Source organism: Panthera pardus, unplaced genomic scaffold, assembly GCF_024362965.1.
Source record: "Panthera pardus isolate Hobbes unplaced genomic scaffold, ASM2436296v1 HiC_scaffold_27, whole genome shotgun sequence".
NCBI classification, from domain to species: Eukaryota; Metazoa; Chordata; class Mammalia; order Carnivora; family Felidae; genus Panthera; species Panthera pardus.
Genome location: NW_026526843.1, coordinates 114775914 through 114797832, shown reverse-complemented (window position 1 = coordinate 114797832; position 21919 = coordinate 114775914). Strand labels below are relative to the sequence as shown.

General features: G+C 48.7%; 1 protein-coding gene across 2 annotated transcripts in view; it reads right to left on the bottom strand.

Moving 5' to 3' along the window:
- EGFL6 (EGF like domain multiple 6) overlaps positions 1–21919 on the bottom strand; it is a 55626-nt gene that overhangs the window by 11203 nt on the left and 22504 nt on the right. For both annotated transcript variants that reach the window (XM_053891831.1, XM_053891832.1), the window contains exons 3-8: positions 16221–16313; positions 11832–11951; positions 8826–8945; positions 6001–6135; positions 4105–4227; positions 1014–1340 (exon numbers count right to left, since the gene is read on the bottom strand). In XM_053891831.1, the coding sequence (XP_053747806.1) occupies positions 1014–1340; positions 4105–4227; positions 6001–6135; positions 8826–8945; positions 11832–11951; positions 16221–16313 (918 nt within the window). The remainder of the gene's footprint in view (positions 1–1013; positions 1341–4104; positions 4228–6000; positions 6136–8825; positions 8946–11831; positions 11952–16220; positions 16314–21919) is intronic.

Genomic DNA, 21919 nt, shown 5'->3' with positions numbered 1-21919 from the left:
CCCTCGCATGCTAAGGAGGTGTGAGCGAACGACCGAGCAGAGGTTTATCCTGTTATTCTGAGTACAGACTATGTTAGAGCAGACTTTCCTGAACATTCCCAAAGCATTCACACTGGTTCCAGTTTCTGTGTCTAAAACATCGTTTTCCGAAGATGACCTAAGCATCTACACTAGTAACGTGCCTCTTCTCACCCGGGTTTGGAAATACACTCTTGAGATTTTCGCTCTCTCTCCGAGGAGACAATGCCATCGTTATGCTAGTTCTTGGATAAGTGGGCCTGCGTCTGCTTTCCATTTGGTTAAATCCAACAGCCATGGAGCCAAGGGCAGACAAGGCCAAAAAAAAAAAAAAAAAAAAAAAATAGGGGCAGTAACAAATGCCTGGTGAAAATGAAACACCAAGTTTCCGCCTGGGGATGTGGGGGAGAGGGGGTTAATATGGAAACTGTCCTGGAGGGGCTGAGACTTAGTTGTGGGCTCTGCACAGCAATGGGTGAAAAGGGCAGTTATCCAGTTCAGGGAGAAAATTTAAGCTCCTCTCTAGAATGTTCCCCTCTACAATTGTCATTCTGGCTTTTTAACCTGTAACCTCACAGCTGCGAAATTCCCCTTGCATCGAGCGGGCAGGTCGAAAGTGCCTTCGAGAAGTAAAAAGGCAGAGCTTGGCAGATCCAACTGGATCCAAGGTCTCTCTGGTCTGGGGGTGTGCAGCATGGACAGCCAGGGCAAGCGTGCTTACTTGGATGGGAGCGGAAAGAAGGTCTGCATCAAACAGGAAGCCCCCCAGGGAAGGGGAAAGGACTTAACCTCCTTGTTTCCCACAGCAGCAAATACGATTTGGGATCTGCAGGGGATGTTCATTTCCAGAACTTACAGAGAACCCTGCTTCTTTGGAATCAGTACCGAACCTTAGTGTTACGGCAGGCATGAAGCCATGTTTCCTTCTTTCCCTGCCAGGAGAAATCACCATTCGCTTTTGATAAAATGTGTAAAATAACCAAAGTGTTACTCACAAAACACATCTCCTCGAAGGCTTTGCTCCCGCTCCACGTGGTTCTTCAGGGTTTTCTCCTTTCTCTTCTTTTCCTCGAGCCCCTCTTTCTTTCTCTCTTCATTTCGGTTTTTTCCTCCATCAGAGTTCCTACCTCTGGAAACACTCTCTTCAGAGTTGAGGGACTGCAGGTTAACCTCAGGGGCAGGAGTTCCAGAAGGTTCTGTGATGACATTTTTGATTTTTATCTTCTTTTTCATGCTGTTTTTGTGAGCCAGCAACTTCTTGATTCTGTCTTTGATGGTACCAGGGGCCGTGAGGACTTCCTTCACAGAATTTTCAGGGATCACTACAATAACAACAGGTGGGAAGTTTCACATTGGCTGACAATTAGGTCACTCATGAAAAATGGAGTGAAGTACGGTAAATGAATGCTTCCAGAATCAACCCACAGGAGGCCCTACTGCTTGATATTTTAATATATATTTTTTTAAGTAGGCGCCATACCCCACGTGGGGCTTGAAATCATGACCCTGAGATCAAGGGTCACGTGCTCTACTGACCGAGCCAGCCCTGAAACAAGGATTTGGGGGCAGGGGGTTTATTTGAGAGGTGATCCCTGGAGGCAGAAGTGAGGGGAAGGAGGAAAACAATGTGGAACACACCTCAGAACTGTCCCATCCTGCGACAATTTAGGGGTATTTATCCAGACTCCTGGCCCCCACTGGTTGAGGGCTGTCCTTACAAAGGGGCTGAGTGGCACTCTAGAGAAGACGCGCGGCCACAGGCAGAGAGCCCACCGCCCTGGGGCTGAAGATCTGCGTGGAACTGTCCACGCTGCCGTGTTGAAATCAGGGAGCAACAAGGGACTGGGGCCTAGCTGGTCACAAGCTGGACAGGAGGAAATGGAGTTTGGAGAGGTTGAAAAAAATCTATCGAAGGTCACAGCCAGTATGGGGCAGAGCTCGGAGTGAGATGCAGGCTTTCCTAGGTCCTGAACCTCAGCTGTTGACCATTACACCAAATGGCCCACAACAGGTGAGGCTGGAAGACAAGCGTTCAGATTTGGTGGCACGGAGGAGCCCTTGACCACGATGCAACACAAAAAGCTGATCTACTCCACTTCTTCTCTGGGGGCCTCTCCAGGGTATGGCATCCCTCCTCCTGATCCACCCGTGCACGTCCTACACGGGCCGTCGATCTCTCTCTCTCTGTCTTTGAGAAAGTTCCAGAAGGAGATCATGAGCACATGTGCACGGGATCGAGACCCGAGCACTGTGTGGTTGGAGACCTGTGTAATCCCACCTCCAGCCCCGTGCAGGAATCCCTCGGAGAGCCGGGCCTGGAAGCCTGAGTGGCGGAACACGCGCTGGGCAGGGCTCCCGGCTCCACTCCCAGACACCTGGCCATCATCTGGGAGACAGAACATGGCCTCCACCCGGCGCTCCCAGTCCGCTTTAGGAAGTCACTTTTATTTCACATTCCTTAAATACCTACGGGCACCACGTATACTTTTCCATACTCTTTGTTCCAGACGAAATGCTGCCCAGTTCTTCTGGCGGTTCTGCAGAGAATTTGATTTCTAGACTCATCCTCCTTGACCATATTCTTTGGCACACACTCTCGTCCAGCGGCACTCAACCACGGCCCACCGGGGTACTGTGAACTTTTATGGCTGTGGGGCTCAGTGTCTATCACGGTGCGGACACTTTGCTTTTGGCCACCACGGAGTGGCCACTCCGCTGTGTCACCAGGAGCACCGGCCATATAAGGACACGGGACAGGTCAAGGCAGAACTTGAAGCCGTACGTGTTGGAAGACGTGAGAACCATGCTAAGGGGTATACAGGACAGTGGAGTCAGGGCAGTGAACAGATTGAGGCACATGATGGGCCAGTGCTAAAATGGACCAGACCAGGGGTGCCCGGGTGGCTTGACGGTCGGGTGTCCGACTTCAGCTTGGGTCACGATCTCACAGCACGTAGGTTCAAGCCCCGTGTCAAGTTCTGTGCCGACAGCTCGGAGCCTGGAGCCTGCTTCGGATTCTGTGTCTCCCTCCCTCTCTGCCCCTCCCCACTGGCACTCTGTCTCTCTCTCAAAAATAAATAAACATGAAAAAGAATTTTTTTTTTTTTAAATAGAGAAATAAAAGGGACAAGACCCGAGGGATAAACCTAAGGGACCTCAAGCATTATGAGACACTTTCGCCAGGACGGTGACTGCAATGTAATCACCACCGGCCTGTCTTGGTAGACGTTCCGGGTTCTTATGGTCATTTCTAGTTTGCCAGACACACAGCAAGACAATGTATATCTTGCCCCTGCTCCCAAGTTGAATGAACGAAGAGCTGGTGTGCGATTGTCCATGCTTCTTTCCCTGTCTTGACAAACCCTAAGGGCTCCAATCGGTATTGTGGTATCACAGGACGCTGGGGACTCTATCAGCGTGGCTCCCTGAGGGACCACATGGAGAGGAAACGTCGGAGAGAATACACCGCCGAGAGCAGTGAGTGTCACATTTCACGGTTCTACGTGTGGTCTGTCAATTGGAGATGTTACCACCTACGCAGTAAGGAATTCACCAGCAAGAACAATGGGACTCGTTGCTAAACGTGTGAATCTAGGTTTGAGGATGACCGATAACGTGCCGTCAGCTTTGTCCGACTTGTTTTTGGTGGTGTATTCTGGAAGAAGTTCTGATTCCTGTGGTCAACAAGCTTGTGGTTCTAAGCCCCTGACGTGTGAGGATTGCTTCCTACCGTGCCATAACCTGCCCTTTCTCGGCAGATAACATGGGCCCAGCGCCATTTGTCCTTAAATCTTCTTTTCGGTCGTTCAGAGTGCGTTGTGACCAGACAGAAATCCAGGACCTTTGCTGCTCTGTAAGCTTTAGTGGCTACGACTTCAGTGAGTAGTGAAGATGTGGTCCAGTTAGCAGAGAAGTCAAGGCTGAGTTAGAGTTTCCAAATATTGCATGCACACGTTATCATACGTGCAGAGACAGAGAGAGAGAGAGAGAGAGAGAGAGAGAGAGACAGAGACGAAGGGAGACAAAAGAGAAGGAGAGAATGCTTTACTGAGAATAGCTAAGACGCCACGAGCAAATCCTACTTACCGGAACACTGAAGGCCATTGCCTCTGTATCCCTGCTTGCATTTACACTTGAAGGATCCTTGGGTATTGAGGCAGTTGGCATAGAGGCTGCACGGATGGGTATTCCCAGCACATTCGTTTATATCTAAAAAATGTGAACGTTCCCGTGAACAACTCTGCGGCTGCCGGGCTTTGCTAAAAGCCCGACTATCCCTTACACTTGACCAACTCCAGGGCCGACCCCTCAACACCTGCCAACAAACCACGTGGGGCCTGAGAACCGGGACGCCGTCAAATCTCCCAATGCCTGGGTTTTGCCCGACGCTGGTACACAGGGAACTGGGGGGCCCCCCGCAGCCCCCCGCACCCCCAGCAACCTCGACTGCTTATCACAGCTACTGAAAGCTGGAAGATGTTTACGTCTTTTTCTGCATGTTTTCATCTGTCTAATTCCAAACTAAATAACGGCATCAAAAAATAAATTCTACGTGTGGAAGGGCTCGGAACTCCTAACCAACAAAGGAGAAGGGGGGTTATGAACCACTGACATCATCTACACTCCTAGGCATTTTGTTCCAAGGCTGCCAGGAGCAGGGCTGGGCTGGTCGGAGCTCGTCTGCTGGACCGAGACCAGGAAAGTTGGCCGAATCCCACCCAAGTGAGAAGTTCATTAGCTCTCTTCTGCATCTGACTTGCTATCCGCCCTTTGGGAGACCTATGCACACAAAATAGCCCATTGTTTTTAAGTCAGTCACCAAAGGAGCCCAGATGCCAATCTTAATCCCTTAAAATCACAAGATGGGTTTCTTCTGGAAGCTCTCCATGGGAATTCCCACCCTGTCCAGTGGAACCGGCTAGGGATCCAGGAACGGGCTACTTCTCAGGGACACAGCATCACTGGGTTACACAGCTGGATGGGTCTGCGGCGGGACATGGGGTCCAAGCCCCCGAGCAACATGGCTGTGACGAGCCGGTGAAGAATGGCCTTTGTGTTTGAAAAGATCTGAGTAAAGAGCTGGGGAGTCTTCCTAAGACGGTTCAAAATGCTGGAACCAACGGTGGCCACGGTGCAGTCACACAGGACACAACCTGGGAAGCTCTGCATGTGGGGTTGAAAGAAATCCCACTTTCCCCCAACTGTGAGCTTTCCTGTCGCGCACACGTCGGCTCCACGTGTTACACGAATAGGCATCTACAGGGAGCCCGGATCTCCCTTCACCGAAGGGCGGGCCCCGTCCCCCATTACATCAAGGGCAGTGCGGATGCACCCAAGGTCCCCAAACACCGTACTTTACTTGCTCGTTCGGACTCGGAATCCCTTCACTAAGGGCCCAAATATCTTCTTTCACACAGATCAGGCCAATAGCCAACTGAGACCAGAATCTTATCAGAGAGTGGCTTCGGTGACCTGGAAAGGGAACATCTTAGGCCATTTGGAGCCTGAACCATGAAAGGGGCCTTCATCTTCTTTGCACCTTTGTCTAATGCCACCCCCAGAGGGAACTGTTATGAACAGATCACGGAGATCAAGCTCAAACAGGCCTTTTTAGGCTTCCTTTTGTGCTATATTGTTTCCATTTTTAGGTATGTAGCTGGAAAGTCAAAAATTAGAAAGAAAACCAGCCAAATTTTTAAAAAACGCACAAAAACCATCTTAAGATATTTGCCCCCAGAACAAACGATACCCGCTGAGGTCCCTTACTTTTGACCTTGACTGACCTGGCTTCTTCTAATTCATCTCATCAGACTTTTCCTAAAAGCCAGAAACAAAAGAATGTGACTTCTTCTGTATTGTTAAACTGGTCAGTACAACAGACTGTTCAACTAATAGACGGAATCGACCTCAAAATATCCGTAGACGACGGCTATAGGTTTGGGCGGGGAGAACAAAAAGGGAAACGGTGCGACCCGCTCTTACCTACACAGTCATAGCGGCCACGGACATATTTCAGTTCAAAACCAACGTGACATTTGCAGTAGTAGCTTCCAAATGTGTTCACGCATCTTCGATTGTAAGGGCAGACAGCTTTCCCAGAGGCACATTCGTCGATATCTAGGACGCAGAACCAGAAGGTGTCGGCGATAGCCAGAACGGCACTTTCCCTCCAAATCACACCCGCACGCACGCACGTGAGCCCACACGCACAGCAGTCTCTCTGATTATTCTGCCAGCATCATACCCTCGGGAGGTGTTCTCAGCACACTCACGGCTCTTCCTCTTACGTGTTTCCATCACGTGGTGCATCCCGTCTTAGACTTATATTCGCATCTGTCCTGGTAGGCCCAGGCTCTTCTGGGGCTGGGAGATGCCTGGCCCTGGGGACATATACACTACAGGCTCGGTGGCTGAATTACTACCTTTCCAGGTATATAGACCGTGTAGCGAGGTCATGACCTGAGCCGAAGTGGGACGCTTAACCGACGGAGCCACCCAAGTGCCCAAGATGTGGTTTCCTGAAACTGCACCTAAACAGAAATTGTGTGATGACGCAACTTCAGCAGACAACAGGGCTCCCTCCTTTCCTTGTGAGTCAGGTCACCGAGGGGCCGGCGGCAACGCTGAGCAAAATAGCCAGACTCCGGCTTTGTGTTCACTATCAGATCGAGCAGATGGTGTATGTTGTTCATTTGGACCTGCGGTGCGTTCTTAAAATACTAAAGAAGTGTCGGACTGATCAAAACTCATTTCTCAGTGACCACTTTTGTGCAGATCAGCTTTCCCTTCAATAAAAAAGGCACCCGACAAGTCAGAGGTGGTGAAAGTTGCCTTCAGTTTGGTCAAGAATTAGCCTTGTCATATACATCTTAGTTCACCAAAGAACGTTAAACCCGGTGAATGTAACTAAATCGGATTACTCTCAAAGAACAGAGCCAAGATTGTAATTTTACGGGGATTTTTAAAAAAAGATGTAACTGCTTTAGGTAGCCTGTTTGGCGGAACTTTCTAAATGCAGCTTATCGAGTTAGGTACATTTAGAATAAACGTCCAACACCTTGACTGAAAAGTATTTCTACTGCAGTCAACAAGTAAGAATATGCTTATTTAAATAAAACAAAGGGGCGCCTGGGTGGCTCAGTCAGTTAAGTTTCCGACTTCGGCTCAGGTCACGATCTCACGGTTGGTGGGTTTGGGCCCCGCGTGGGGCTCTGTGCTGATGGCTCAGAGCCTGGAGCCTGCTTCGGATTCTGTGTCTCCCTCTCTCTCTGCCCCTTCCCTGCTCACGGTCTCTCTGTGTCTCTCAAAAATAAATAAATGTAAAAAAAAATTTAAATAAAAAAAACATTAAGAACTCTTTCAATATTCTGATTTGGTTTGAGATCCCTTATTAATGCTATGTGCTCACTTGCTCTAAATACCGTGTATCTTTAGTGCAATGTAAGTACAGATCCAGGAGGATATACAGTTTGGTTATTGAACAGAATACAAATCCACAAGGGAGCTAAGGCAGAAAGTGTTGCATCAGTCACTGAGGGTGCCCTGTGGGTGCCCCACCCATCGCCCCTCAGCACTCAGCTACCTGCCTAAGGCCGTACCTGGGACGTTCTGCAATGACCCTTATCCGGGCTGGGCTGGGCTGGGCATGTCCTCCAGTCAGTGTTCTGGAGCCACTCCCCCATCAATAAACTTGACGCATAAATCCGCCCCCCCCAACTTGCTCTGGAAGGAAGGAAAATGCGGAGGCAGCTCTCCCAGCCTCCTGGAAGGGCACAGATGTTTAACCGGCTCATTGAGCTCACCCTGTGCTAGGGTCTTCCCTTCCCTTCTCCCCTCCTCAACCAGCATTCCCTGAGATCACCTCCCAGATCAGCTACTTGCTTGGGGTCAGCTTTTGGGGACCCAAGACTAAGACACAAAATAAGACCAGAGAGAGTAAGAGCCCAAAGTTCTAATCCAGTGACTTGACTAAATTCAAAGTTATAAATGATGGCTGTCTCTCGCCCTCTAATATTATGGATTTAATTTGTTCACCCCTCCAAGCGGAAATGATTTTGGGATACTTAGTTCACATAATTTAGAGCAACCTTTAAAGACCACGAGAAACTGGTTACTTGCTAACTTAAACAGTGTACAAGGGATAGACTACTCTCAACAGTTTTAGATCTAAAAAAAAAAAAATAAGTAAATACATTAAAAACAATTTTTTTTTACATTTTATTATTTATTTTTGATAGAGACAGAGCATGAACAGGGGAGGGGCAGAGAGAGAGGGAGACACAGAATCTGAAGCAGGCTTCAGGCTCCGTGCTGTCAGCACAGAGCCCGACGCGGGGCTCGAACTCACGGACCGCGAGATCATGACCTGAGCCGAAGTCGGCACGCTCAACCGACTGAGCCACCCAGGCGCCCCAGTAAACACTTTTTTGTAGGAAAATATTAGTTAGAACCCAAAAGGGAGTCCAGTGGCCCTTGGGATTTTATCCACTGAATGGCAGTAAGTAGCAGGTTTCTGTGGGATGGTGATTGAAGTGAAACATACAGGGTAAATATACTAAAGTAAGATGACCTGTATCCTTTTTTCCACTATGACATTAGACAACCCCCAAATAATAGAGAAGTGTGCTTTCCAGCGTCCTAACGGGTGTCTAGAGTATATGTGGCTGATGGTCTCAGAAATGGGCATAAATCTGTACTTTCAGGAACTTTCGGTCCAGTCAACAAGCAGACTTGTGATGAGTGAGAGAGAAGGAGGTCAGTAAAGGGGAAAGGAGGAGGAGTGGAGGCCGGCCCTCCTGCTGGGCTACCTGTACAAACTCTTCCATTAGGTGCCAGGCGGAGCCCCGAGGACGGACACAGACAGCGAGGCCCTTCCTCTGTGTCTTCGCAGCTGTACTGGCAGCTTGTCATGGCACATGTCCTCGAGTCTGAAAACGTAGGCAAGGATTAGCCGAGGTGATAAAAAGCACTTACTGAGGAACCATCTCTGCATTCTAGGACATTCGGCGGGACACCTGCAATGTATTATAGGATAAGCATCACTGTCTGAGACCCAAATGGAATCTGGGCAAGGGTGGCCTCTTGGTGGCCCCCACGGTCTGTTCTGCGGGCCGGTGTATTGAATTTGATCGTCTTTAGGTCGGCACGTCCCCGGCAGTTACCAGAGACTGCATCTTCCTCTCCTCTCGCACATTCTAAAGTCATTTTTAAAAAAATGTTTATTTATTTTTGACAGAGAGAGAGAGAGAGCCGGAGACACGGAATCCGAAGCAGGCTCCAGACTCCGAGCTGTCAGCACAGAGCCCGACGCGGGGCTTGAACCCACGAACCGCGAGATCATGACCTGAGCTGAAGTCGGATGCTCAACTGACTGAGCCCCCCCAGGCGCCCCTCCTCTTGCACATTCAAATCACTCTTTATGTCACCCGGCTGGCGTCGCTACGCTGAAATGCAACTTCTAATGGAGATGATTAGTCTGAGTAATTAGGGCAAACAAAAATCTATCCCTTGTACACTGTTTAAGTTAGCAAGTAACCAGTCGTTCACATGGCTGTATTAAAACATGCAGCAAATAGGACCGATTGGCTGCCCGAAAGTCATCCTGGACGCCTTTTCCCCTCGCCACTACCGTCGTAGAGGCTGGAAAGCCAGTTACGTGTCTTCACCCCGGCTTCCTCTGCAGCAACAAAGGGTGGCCATAGGACCCAGCCGTGGCCAAAGAGATATACAGAGAAGTCTCCTGGAGGGAGTGGGGCTTCCCCAAACATGCTGCTGCATGACAAAAAGGGACAAGGACGAAAGAGTCATTCACTCATTGACATCACTCGCCTTTGTCTAGCACGCCTCAAATGCGTGTGTGATACCTGGAGCTGGGGCAGCCATCCTGTGACTATGAGGTCACAAGCATGGGCATAAAATCCATACCCTGAGGATGGCAGAGATGGGAGTCCTTGCCGAGCTGTTCTAGAACTGTGGGTCTCCCGTTTTTTCAGTACCTGAGATAATTTAGGTGGATTTTCCGGTTACTTGTTGCTACACGTAACTTGTCTCCCATAAATGCATTTCCCTAGCACAGGCCTACTATGTAGGGATCACGCGTGTCTATTATAGGCAAGTATGGTGAATATACTCCCTTTATCCACCATGGGCATCCGTAACATGCCCATCACTCAGAGGGACAAGAGAGACTGCCAGGAACCAGGTGAAATAAAATTAGGAAAGAGGTCCAGGGCTCCCTGGACACTCTGGGCTATAAACAGGGAGGCACAGGCAACAGCTTCCATATACAGAAATAGACAAAGAGGGTAAAGGATACATACACAGGTCAAGGTAATGTAACAGACACCCACCAATGGTAACATTTCTAGTTTATACTCTTTTCTTCTTGAGTCGCCTCTTCAGATTAGTCTTCAACATTTACCTAATTCTATCTTTCCGTTTGGGAAAAGATACCTTTCTTGGCACTGGTTAGGCTTTTCGTGGAATGTTTCAGAAATCTCCATTAGTATATATCTATTTAAAAGTGTTAAGTGATCACTATAAAAGCCTAGATGGTAATTCCCATGATGGGGTAGGGAGGGAGGTTCTGACAAAGTTCTGTTTGGTAGGTGTTACAGGGTTATTCTCGCCTTATGAGAATTCATGAAGCTACATATAATATAAAATATAATATCATATGGATATATATATATATATATATATATATATACTTGGATGGATACATATATATGGAGATATATATATATGGAGATATATGTATATATATGGAGATATGTATATACACATACATACACACACATACATACTTGTCTTTGGTGGGTTTAATTTGTAATACTAAGGATTTAAAAAAAAAAAAGACTTTGAATGTCTGCTTTATCTCTTAAGCTTGCTTGCCAACAGAGGATCTAGGTGACTGGTGGTATTGGGCGCTTTGCCAAGGACCGAAAGCACAAGGACCCGTCAGGAGAGCAGCAAGCCACGCGCTAGCCAGGACTGTGACACTGTGGCAAAGCCCCGGATGGGCTAGGGAGTCCTAAGACTCTATAACCACAGGGAGCTGGCAGAACACCTAAGCTCCAGGTTTGCTGGGGACAGCAGGACAGAGCAAAGAGAGATGGGAGGGGGGAGGAGGGGAAGCAAGGAGGAGGGGGAGAGGGGAGGAGGGCAGGCAGGCAGGGAGGATGGGTTTGCCTGTCGGTTGTAACATTAAACCGAAAAACCTTCCCTCTCAATAAATGAATAGATATACTCTCACCCTCCCACGGGACATGGGTTTCTCTTTATCAAAGAAGGGCTTTTCTTTTCAGGAATGTGAATCGGAACGTATTCCCAACAAGAGTCACTAATCTTTGGGCATGGGGCAAGGGGCGTGAGAAAGGCAGTTGGTGGGAAGAAGATGGGAAGTGGGTGGAAAGAAGATGTCCCAAGATGGAATTTCAATGTATCACCTTCCCAAGGCAATATGCTCATTTTCAGGAAGAAACCCCATACAACCCTGCATATAGAGATATGTAAGTTCTTTTTCTTCCCAGTTAGCTGTTTTCTTTAAAAAGCCAGTGTCCAGAATAGGCAAATCCAGAGAGACAGAAAGCAGGTTAGGGACTGTGGGGGAGCTGGGGGAGGAGGAGTGGGCAGTGATTGCTGATAGGCACAGGGTTTCCTTTTGGGGTGATGCGGATGTGGTGACGGTTAAAATGGTGAATTTCACGTTTACTTGTTTTACCACCTTCCCCCCCCCCCACCCCCCAACTGCTCAGATGGCAAGAATCTAGTCTCAAAGGATGACGGAGAGCAGCCTGGCTGTTGAAACTTACTTGCACACGTGGCATCCGGCATGAGCACGTGGCTGCTCAGGCAAAAGCACCTGTAGCTCCCGTGTGTGTTCACACATCTGTGTTGGCACGGCCGGGGTTTTAGTCCACACTCATTCACGTCTGCATGGGGCAGGGGGAAAAGGGAGAAAGGTTAACCGGATTGGGCAACATCAAGATGTAGGATTGGGTTGGCCTCCCTGGCCCCCACCGGCGGGGGTGGGTACAAGGGGCAGTGAGTCGCCTCTTCTCCAGTCATCATGAAAACTCCATCCTGAAGGACGAATGAGCGTGCGGAGCGAACAGGATGATCGCGCACCATCGGAGGGGAGGCAGACGCGCACAACCACTTTGGACGCCTGTTGGGCAGAATCTACCGAAGCTAGATACAGATTTACCCGAGGACCTAGCAGTGCCTCCCCTGGGGAGATCCCCAACGGCAACATGGATATGTGCCCACCAGGAAAACACGTGCTAAAATGATGACAGCACAGAGGTGATATATACGGGGCTTGAACTCATCAACGGTGAGAGCATGACCTGAGCCAAAGTGGGGCGCTTAACCAACTGAGCCACGCAGGCGCCCCGACAATAATGCTATTCTTAATCGCCCCAACCATCGACATCCAAACATGTCCCAACAGAAGGAACACTATATGGCAATGAGACTGGACAGAGTACAGCTACAAACACAATGGATGAAGCTCACAGACGTGAGAGCGAGTGGAAGAAGCTATGAGACAAACGAGTACATTAAAAATCAGGCAAGGGGCGCCTGGCTGTTTCTGTCATTAGAGCCAGCGACTCTTGACCTTGGGGTGTGCATTCGATCCCTACATTGGGTGTAGAGATTATTTAAAAATAAAATCTTTAGGGGCACCTGGGTGGCTCAGTCGGTAAAGCATCCGACTTCAACTCTGGTCATGATCTCGCGGTTCGTGAGTTCGAGCCCCGCGTCGGGCTCTGTGCTGACGGCTCAGGGCCGGGAGCCTGCTTTGGATTCTGTCTCCCTCTCTGCCCCTCCCCCACTCATTCTCTCTCGCTCTCTCAAAAAGAAATAAAACATTAAAAAATTTTTTTAAAAACTAAAACATCAATAAATAAAATAAAAACGATACAGGAGGGAAATAAAACGATCAAGAGGAGAGGAGCTTATCTTTGGAAATGTGGTCACGTGGGTCCCTCATAGCTTAACTCCTTGAAGGAAGACACAGAAAGGAGAAAAGAACCAAGTTGTACGTAACACCAAAATTCAGCAGGGCAACAGGCAAAGCGTATCCTTGAAAATAAAGAAGTGGGAATTGGAGAAAGCTGATGAGACATAGTGGGAAACCCAGAAACGCCCCATCACTTGGCCTTAACTCAGAGGTAACTCACACGTCGCTTCGAAGAAGCATTTGGGGGAAAGACGGCATAGCGGAGGGCTGAGGCCTGTCACCATTAATGGATACATCCGGGCTTTGATCAGGCCACCCTGGGGGGCAGAAAGGCTGTGGGAGGGGAGACAGACAGTTCCAGACCTGAGCCGACTAGACCACTCCCTCGACACTGATATTTTACTGGGAATCGAAAACCAGCATGAAAGATCTCTTCTCTATTCCAAATCTCTGGCGGAGCCATTTCGATACAGAATCCAAGACACGAGGGAGAAACAGGTTTTCTGGCGCGAGCCCTTCCAGTGAGGGACACTGCTGCATGACGACTTAGAAGAGCACGATCTGTGACGCAGGTCTCTCCAGCAGGTGGACATGGGGGGTAAGCACTGTAGGGCACTGGCCTCTGTGCTGGTGGTGGGATGGAAGAGGCTCAGAGGTCCCCGCAGAGGCCGCAGGCCCGGCAGTCCCCTCGGCCTACGTAGCTAATTTCTGGGCTTAGCAGCAAGGCCTGGGGATGGCGGAGTGGAGTGTGCCTGCCCTTCTCTGGGATCCCACCTGTCCATCTGGAACCCCGGCGGCCTTAAGGACAGCTCAACGTGATCTGCGGCTCTTTGCTCAACTGCTCATAGGGCTGGGGACACTTTCTTCAGGCCAGGGTCTCTCAGCCGCAGCACTGTCGACACTTGGGTCAGAGCATTCTTCGTGTGGGGTCTGCCCTGTGCACTGGAACATGATCGGTAGCATTGCTGGTCTCTACCCACCAGATGCCAGTAGCACCCCCCCCCCCCAAATGCCTTCAGACACTGCCAGATGTCCTCGAGGGGGAGCTTCCCAGATTTAGCAAGTAAAAATATGGGATGCTCAGTTAAAGTTGAATTTTATTTTTTTTATTATTTTATTTTATTTTATTTTGAGAGAGAGAGAGAGAAGCAGGGCTCACCCAAAGTGGGGCTCGAGCTCACCAGATGAGGGACTTGAACTCACAAATCATGAGATCATGACCTGAGCCAAAGTCAGATGCTCAATGGCTGAGCCACCCAGGCGCCCTAAGTTTGAATTTTAGATAACTGACTAATACTTTTTAATTTTATTTTTATTTTTTGAAATATTGTTAATGTTTATTTATTTTTGGGAGAGAGAGAGAAAGACAGAGCGTGAAGGGGGAGGGGCAGAGAGAGAGGGAGACACAGGATCCGAAGCAGGCTCCGGGCTCTGAGCCATCAGCACAGAGCCCGATGCAGGGCTCAAATTCATGAATGTTGAGATCATGACTTGAGCCAAAGTCGGACATTTAACTGACTGAGCCACCCAGGCACCCTGACTAATACTTTTTTAGTATACCTATGTCTTGTGCAGTATTTAAAACGTTCATACACTATAATATTATCTGTTGTTTATCTGAAATTTAAATCTAACTTGAGATCTCTATTTTATCTGGCAACTCTTTCTGGGGAACAAGATTGCCCAAATTGAGAACCACTGTTCTCATTATTATAAATACTCTTTAATATCCTCAAATAGCTTATGACAAGTCACAAAGTATCTTTTTGAATACGCTAATTATAATTAAAGATATGCATGTCGGGGCACCTCGGTGGCTCAGTTAGTTAAGCGTCTGACTCTTGATTTTGGGTCAGGTCTTGAGCTCGCGGTTTGTGAGTTCGAGCCCCACGTTGGGTTCTGTGTTGACAGCGCAGGGCCTGCTTGGGATTCTGTCTCTTCCCCTCCCGCGCGCTCTCTGCGTCTCTCAAAATACATAAAGTTAAAAAAATGTGCATGTCATTCACCCCGACAATTCTATTTTCAGACATTTTTCCTATAAAAATACTCAAGGGTACAAGGATATGCAGAGACTGACATCCGATTTAGTATCGCTTGTAATGGTGAGGAATCGGAGACAAGGTAAATGAGAGCAGGTAAATAAAATCTTTTTTACACAAATGATAAAAGCATTCGCATCGGGGCCTAGGATACAGCCTTAAAAAGCACGAGCTAGCTCTGTATGCACTAACACGCAAACCGGCCCACGAGAAACATCCCTGTCTGCACCATCACAGAAACAGATCACAGGCGCTCGGTTCAGCAGCGCTGTGGCATCGAGGACAAACTGTTAATGCTGGTTAGAGGAGGGATGGGGGATGGGCACTCCCACTTAAAAAATGTGTTTTTAATTTTAATTTTTGAGAGAGCGAGAGGGGAGTGTGCACGGGGGAGGGGCAGTGAGAGAGGGAGACAGAGGCAGTGAGAGAGGGCTCACGATGTGGGGCTAGAACTCACAAGCTGCAAGAGAACGACCTGAGTCGAAGTCCAATGCCCAAGGGACTGAGCCACCGAGGCGCCCCACTCCCACTTTTTCATTTATATCCTTTTGCATCGTTGGGTTGTTTTGCTTTTTTTTTTTCCAATAAAAATATGCATTTGGTAGCATAAAAACACAATGAAAATTGTTTTATGTATTTATTTCATTTATTTTTCTAACCATTGTTTTAAACGTTTATTTGAGAGAGAGAGAGAGAGAGAGAGAGAGAGCGAGCATGAGCAGGGGAGGGGTAGAGAGAGAGACACACACAGAACCTGAAGCAGGCTCCAGGCTCTGAGCTGTCAGCACAGAGCCCGACGCAGGGCTCGAACTTACAGATCACGAGATCATCACCTGAGCCGAAGTCGGACGCTCAACCGACTGAGCCACCCAGGTGCCCCACAATGAAAACTGTTTCAGAAAAGAAAAATTGTTTAGAAAAAAAAATATTCTAGAGGCCAAAAAAGGCCAAAAAAAAAAAAAAAAAAAAGGCCTTTTGTCTGGCATCTTAACAAAAAGATCAGAAAGACTTTTACATTTTTCTAGAAGAGATGAATTGAAAAATCTAGTCCTGAAACCCTTTTCATTCTAAGACTCGGGTTAAGTCTACAAAATCCCGGGCGCTGTCCTGTATCACAGAGCCCCCCGCAATGACTGCATTGCTTCTGAAAGCCCCGGGGAAAGGTTGGTACTGGGACCCTGGCTTGTGGTACCCACCTTGACTGCACGTCTTTCCGGTGTATCCCGGGAAGCATCTACATTTGTTCGGTCCCACGCACTCCCCGAACTTGCATCCGGGTTCACACAAAGCTGTGGAAAGGAAAGGCGTTTTGAGCAGGAGGAGATTGCACAGAGAAATGCACATGTGTGACACTCAGCAGCCTTCTGTACGGCACGGAAATCCGGGGGGCCGTAGAGAGGATGATGTGCTGCTCCCTCTCGGGTCTGTTTTCCCCTTCGGGATGCTGGGGAGCCCTCTGCCTGCGAACGAGAGCACTTGCCCCGTCCCGCATCCCCACGAACGCAAGCTTTTCCAAGTTTATCCTCACTTTGCTTAGCCCCGCCAGGCCTCCAAGTGGCATTCCAAGATCAACAAAGCCTCCCAGACCACGGCCAGATAGGTTTGCATCTAAACACAAAAACATTTAATAAAAGAAGTATAACGTGGGAGCTGGAAGAGAGTCCAGAGTAATTCTAGGTCAAGGTCCTCCTCCTTTCTGTCACTCACCTCGCTTTTCTCTTGCATATTGTTTCTCCTGTTTGTCTTTGGAATTAGCAAACCCTAATTTCTTTATAATGTTTATTTATATTTTGAGAGAGAGAGAGACAGTGCGTGTGCACGTGCGTGCAAGTGGGAGAGGGGCAGAGAGAGACACAGACAGAATGCGAAGCAGGCTCCGGGCTCTGAGCCATCAGCACAGAGCCCGACGCGGGGCTCGAAGTCACGAGCCGCGAGACCATGACCTGAGCCACAGTCGGACGCTCGGCCGACTGAGCCACCCAGCACACTCTATTTTGAAAGCTGTACATTATCAGTCAAAAGGATCAGCCTAAGGATGGTGATGGTGATGATGGCGTGAGGCAGGATATGCTTTTTCTGTTTCATTATTTTGTTTTGTTTTGTTTTGATGTTTGCACCCAGTCGCCTGACACAAATGAGGCCCTCGCTAAATATCTGTTTGATGAAAGAAGCGGCAGGAGACAGAGTGAGGCTAGAGCGTCTGTCTGGGTTGGGGGCAAGCAAAAAGAGTCAACGATGGTGGGAAGTTTGAGTCCGGCTCACAGGAAGGAGACAGGGAGACGAAGTAGATCAGAAAAAAAGGAAAATGAAAAAACCCAAAGAGAGGAAGAGGCCAAAGGAATAATGAACGAGAAAGGAGGTAGGTAAGGAGTAGAGAGCCCTTAGCAGCTTCTGGATCTAGTAGGAGCCCAGGAAGCAGCCAGGCCCTGAACGGCTGACTCAGCCATTGCCCAGGAAGGCCACCTACCTCCCCTCTCGTTGATTTCCCGGCTCCGGTAGGTCTACCTCTAAGCACGCCTGTTCCCAAAGACCCCAGCCTCCTCCCCCTCCACCACAGACCCTATTCTTTGTTAATGTCCACATTTATCTCCCAGTTACCCGGACTCAAAATGCCAGTCATCGCTATTATCTCTTGTCCCCAAACCAATCCGTTGCAACATCCTATCCCTCCTTTTCCACCAAGTCATTCCCCGAACAGGTCTTTATCTACCTAAAGGGAACCAGGCTGCCCACAGATGTCTGGGACATTACCCTGCCCCCGTCTGTCTCCCGCTTCTCCCCGCCACAGCCCTGTGACCAAGTGCTTGACTGGCATGGGGTCTCACAGCTTAGCCCCTGCTTTGGGGGCAGGACAAACTCGGTGGTGGGGTTAAAACTCGAGCTGCCCGGGGAATCAAGCCGAAGGCAGACTTCTCTTGAAACCACATCTTTGCCTGGCTTCTTCCCCTGCTTCCCGGCTCCCTTACAGATCTCTCCGGAGAGCACCTCTCAACAGATTGTTTGTCCAGGAAGCCCCCTTACAGGCTCTGCTCCTAGGAAATCTGATGTCAGATACGACATTAAGCCGATATTCCAGAAGCACAGCTCTGATCATGCCAGGCCTTGTGCAGAAGTCACCAAATATTATGAACTGCCTCTAGAATACAGTATAGGTACCATCACCATGGCCTGGCTTCATCTTTGTTCATTCCCTTGGCCTACTCTGTTCCCTAGACATAGGCAACCCTGTGGTCAAACTAGATTGCCTACTCTTCTCTAAATCTACCCTTTTCTGGGGCGCCTGGGTGGCTGAGTCAGTTAAGTGACTCTCTGATTTCGGCCCAGGTCATGATCTTGCGGTTCATGAGTTTGAATCCCGTGTCGGGCTCTGTGCTGACAGTGCAAAGCCTGCTCAGGATTCTTTCTCTCCGCCCCTCCCTTGCTAGTGCACACGTGCTCGCAATCTCTCTTGTTCTCAAAATAAATAAATAAATGTTTAAAAATTAATAAATGTGGGGCGCCTGGGTGGCTCAGTCGGTTGAGGGTCCGACTTCGGCTCAGGTCACGGTCTCACAGCTTGTGAGTTCGAGCCCCGCGTTGGGCTCTGTGCTGACAGCTCAGAGAACGGAGCCTGCTTTGGATTCTGTGTCCCCCTCTCGCTCTGCCCCTGCCCCGTTCATGCTCTCTCTCTCAAGAATAAAAACATTAAAATATTTTTTAAAATAATAAATCTACCCTTTCGGCCTCTTCTCACCCACGGGCACCCCTTTTTCACCCTCCAATGGTTAATATCCTCCTGATCCTTCAAAGACTACTTTGCATGACCTCTGCTTCCAGAAGCCTTCTGGGGTTTCTCTGGCCATGTGTGAACTTGAGAATTCCACAGACCTCTGGCGGGCCTCTCCCATGAAGCTGATCAGGTACCATCTTATTAAATAATTAGACATATATTTGCTTTCTATCCTTGACTTGCATCTGCTATCTGATCCCAGTGCCTTCAGAACACAGACTTAAACATTCATCGTTGTTCCTCCCGCTGCGCTTAGCGGTGTCGTGAACGTGTCAGACACGCAAACAGTTCTGAGTCGTAAGTAAAATAAAAGGTGCAGAACTCTGACCAGGGCAACCTTTTACGGCTCTGAACAAATCACAAGTGAGAAGGTCAGGAAAAAATGCTTCCCGGCAAATTGCTTTCACTTCTGGAGACAAAAGAGAATTCTGCGTTCCAGCGTCTATTTTGTCATGGATGTGTTCTTGGAGAGGCAGCCTTAAGTTCAGATGTTAGGAAAAGAAATCTGTTACTTTTTTGAGCCTTGAATACCTCTGATGGCTCCCTCGAAAGTTATTTTCAATGTGGGCCAGAGAGGAAAGCCAGGCCCAGTGCCAAATAGAACAGGAGAGAAATGGTGACTAATATCCCCGCTGCTCTGAGGTCAAAGCTCCAGCAAGATGTTTTCCATTTACAGTCACTTCGGATCTTGTTCATCCTCCCTAGATTCCTCCAGATTCTCGGTGGGAATGCGTTCACGGACAGCTCTCAGCTCCGTATCTCATCGCGCTAAGTGCCGTACATTTGAAGGGTAACGATGTCGAGCTGAGCCATCCCGCCAAGAGCTAGAAAGTGCCAGCGTGGACTCAGGGCCTCTGGAGGAAGGAACAGACAGATGGAAGTGACCTCCCAGGTCTGGGGTGTGATTCGGCTTGTTCGGGACGTGCGTTCTCGCCTCATTACCATTCAGCCCACACTCTGGCTTGGGAATCAGAGGTCTGGCAGTCGGGGGCTAATCACGCTGTTATTTGGTGCTTCAAGGAGATGCCTTTACCGTCAAGAAGGACCATGCAAATTGGACGTGATACAACACGGATTTCAGATACAGAAATCATCGCAATGCAATACCTGAACCTTGGGCTCGGGCAGCGGGGGTAGGGGGTGGGGCGATGGTCCCCCCGGCTTGCCAAACACGCACAGTGAGCATTTCGCTCGGACCCTGTGCACGTGCTCTTCTAACATCTTGCTTTAAAGCCTCTCCTGCCTGTGGTAGTACATTGTCCACAAAAACATCGAGAACGTGACCGGCTGGCTGCGCCACGGCCAAACTGCTCTGATTTAGGTACAGAACAGACCCTACCGCCCTCATTTATTCACCAGAGACGTGTCAGTTTTATGGCAGTAGGTGCTGGGGTTTGTGCAACTGTGAGAGATTCCAAAGCATGCCCTCCACGTGGTTTTTGCCCCTTTCCACCTGACTGGCTTCAAATAAAAATGTGCTGTGTCTCGAAAAAGAATACAGCAACGTTTCATTCCTGCATCACCTGGTGCTTTCGGGGACAGGAGAGTTACTGGTCCTTTCCGAATCAAGGGTGATTTATGAGGTATTTTCTACGCGTGCCAGGGAACAAGCATATCCTTCAACGCTTACTCTCCTCGTCCTCTGAAGCAGGGCTTAATCTCTCCACATGGAGGAGGGAGAGCCTCAGCCGCTCGCTCAGCCGGCTTACCCACCTTGCCCAAGGTCACAGACAGCATTCTGAGTTCTCAGGACAATGTCCTTGATCGGGACACTATAAATCCCGTCAGTGTGAGGCCCCACCCTCTTTTTTTTTTTAATTGACAAAGCCCCAGGAGAATGTTCTAACTTTACCGAGGTGGGCAAGAATGACCTCAACTATTTTTCTGGTATCTTTATACTCTTATCATCTTGGCACAAGGAGGCTGATGGTGAGAGATGTTGCATAATAATGAGCGGGTAGGAGCATTATCAGTGCCTTCCAGGGTTTTATAGATCTCAGTTATTATCAAGTTCTGTCTTCACCTGTGGTCTATCTGGCTATTTCTTAACCAGCTAGAGAGGAAGAGTTTAGGGCAGAGACAGAAAGAAGGTAGTACTGTTAAAAAAAGCTAACAGTTTTGCACCTTACTGTTTATATTCCAGTTGTGTGTTTATCCTATTGAAGAGATTAAGGGCTTTGGGTTCAGGTATAGCCACCTGCTAGGGACATGGGGACCATGAGACCAGATTCCTGCCCTGAAGGAATGTACTCCCGGTCAGACAGTCAGCTAGGAGGAATGTGGATCGGATTCTTCTTCACTGTGACTGTGGGTTCGCATAGACAGTCATACAAAACAAAGAGGGGCGTCTGGGTGGCTCAGTCGGTTGAGCGTCCGACTTTGGCTCAGGTCATGATCTCGCGGTTCGTGGGTCCGAGCCCCGCGTCGGGCTCTGTGCTGACAGCTCGGGGCCGGGAGCCCGCTTTGGATTCTGTGTCCCGCTCTCCGCCCCTCCCCCTGCGCATGCTCTCTCTCAAAAATAAACAAACATAAAAAAAAATTTTATAAAAAAAAGAAAGTGACATAAAAGTATGCAAATCCTCATCCTCCCTAGCCCTCCTGAAAATGATCAGAGGCCTCTCTTGGGAGTTCCTCACACATGGTCTGAGAAACCGTATCCAAAGCAAATTACGGTTCCTTAGATTGAAATCCAGACAAAAGAATCAGAAAAGTACTTAAAGTGTTTACCTATACGCACCCATCTCTTGAAATATCTAGAAACAGGCATAATGGACTTTAAAAATGTGAGTAACCAAACCATGAAGTAAATGGCTTACTTTCTGGTGTGTAATGGGAGCCTACTGGTTGGATGATTCATAATTAACAAGTCGATTTCATTAGCAATCAATTGGAACAATTATAACCAGAAGGAAGTATACCGGCCAGAGACTGACAGAAGTAACTCACAAGACCCCTCTCCTAAAGCAAATCCTGTCTAGAATGAAGGTAGCAGCCACATTTTGAACGGGAAAACATCTCACAGGAACCCGGACCTTGGGTATAGATATTTTCGTCCCTCTGCTGGGGAACCCACTGACAAGTTGGTGACAATTTACAGTGTCACAGGTAAAAACCTAAGGACACTGG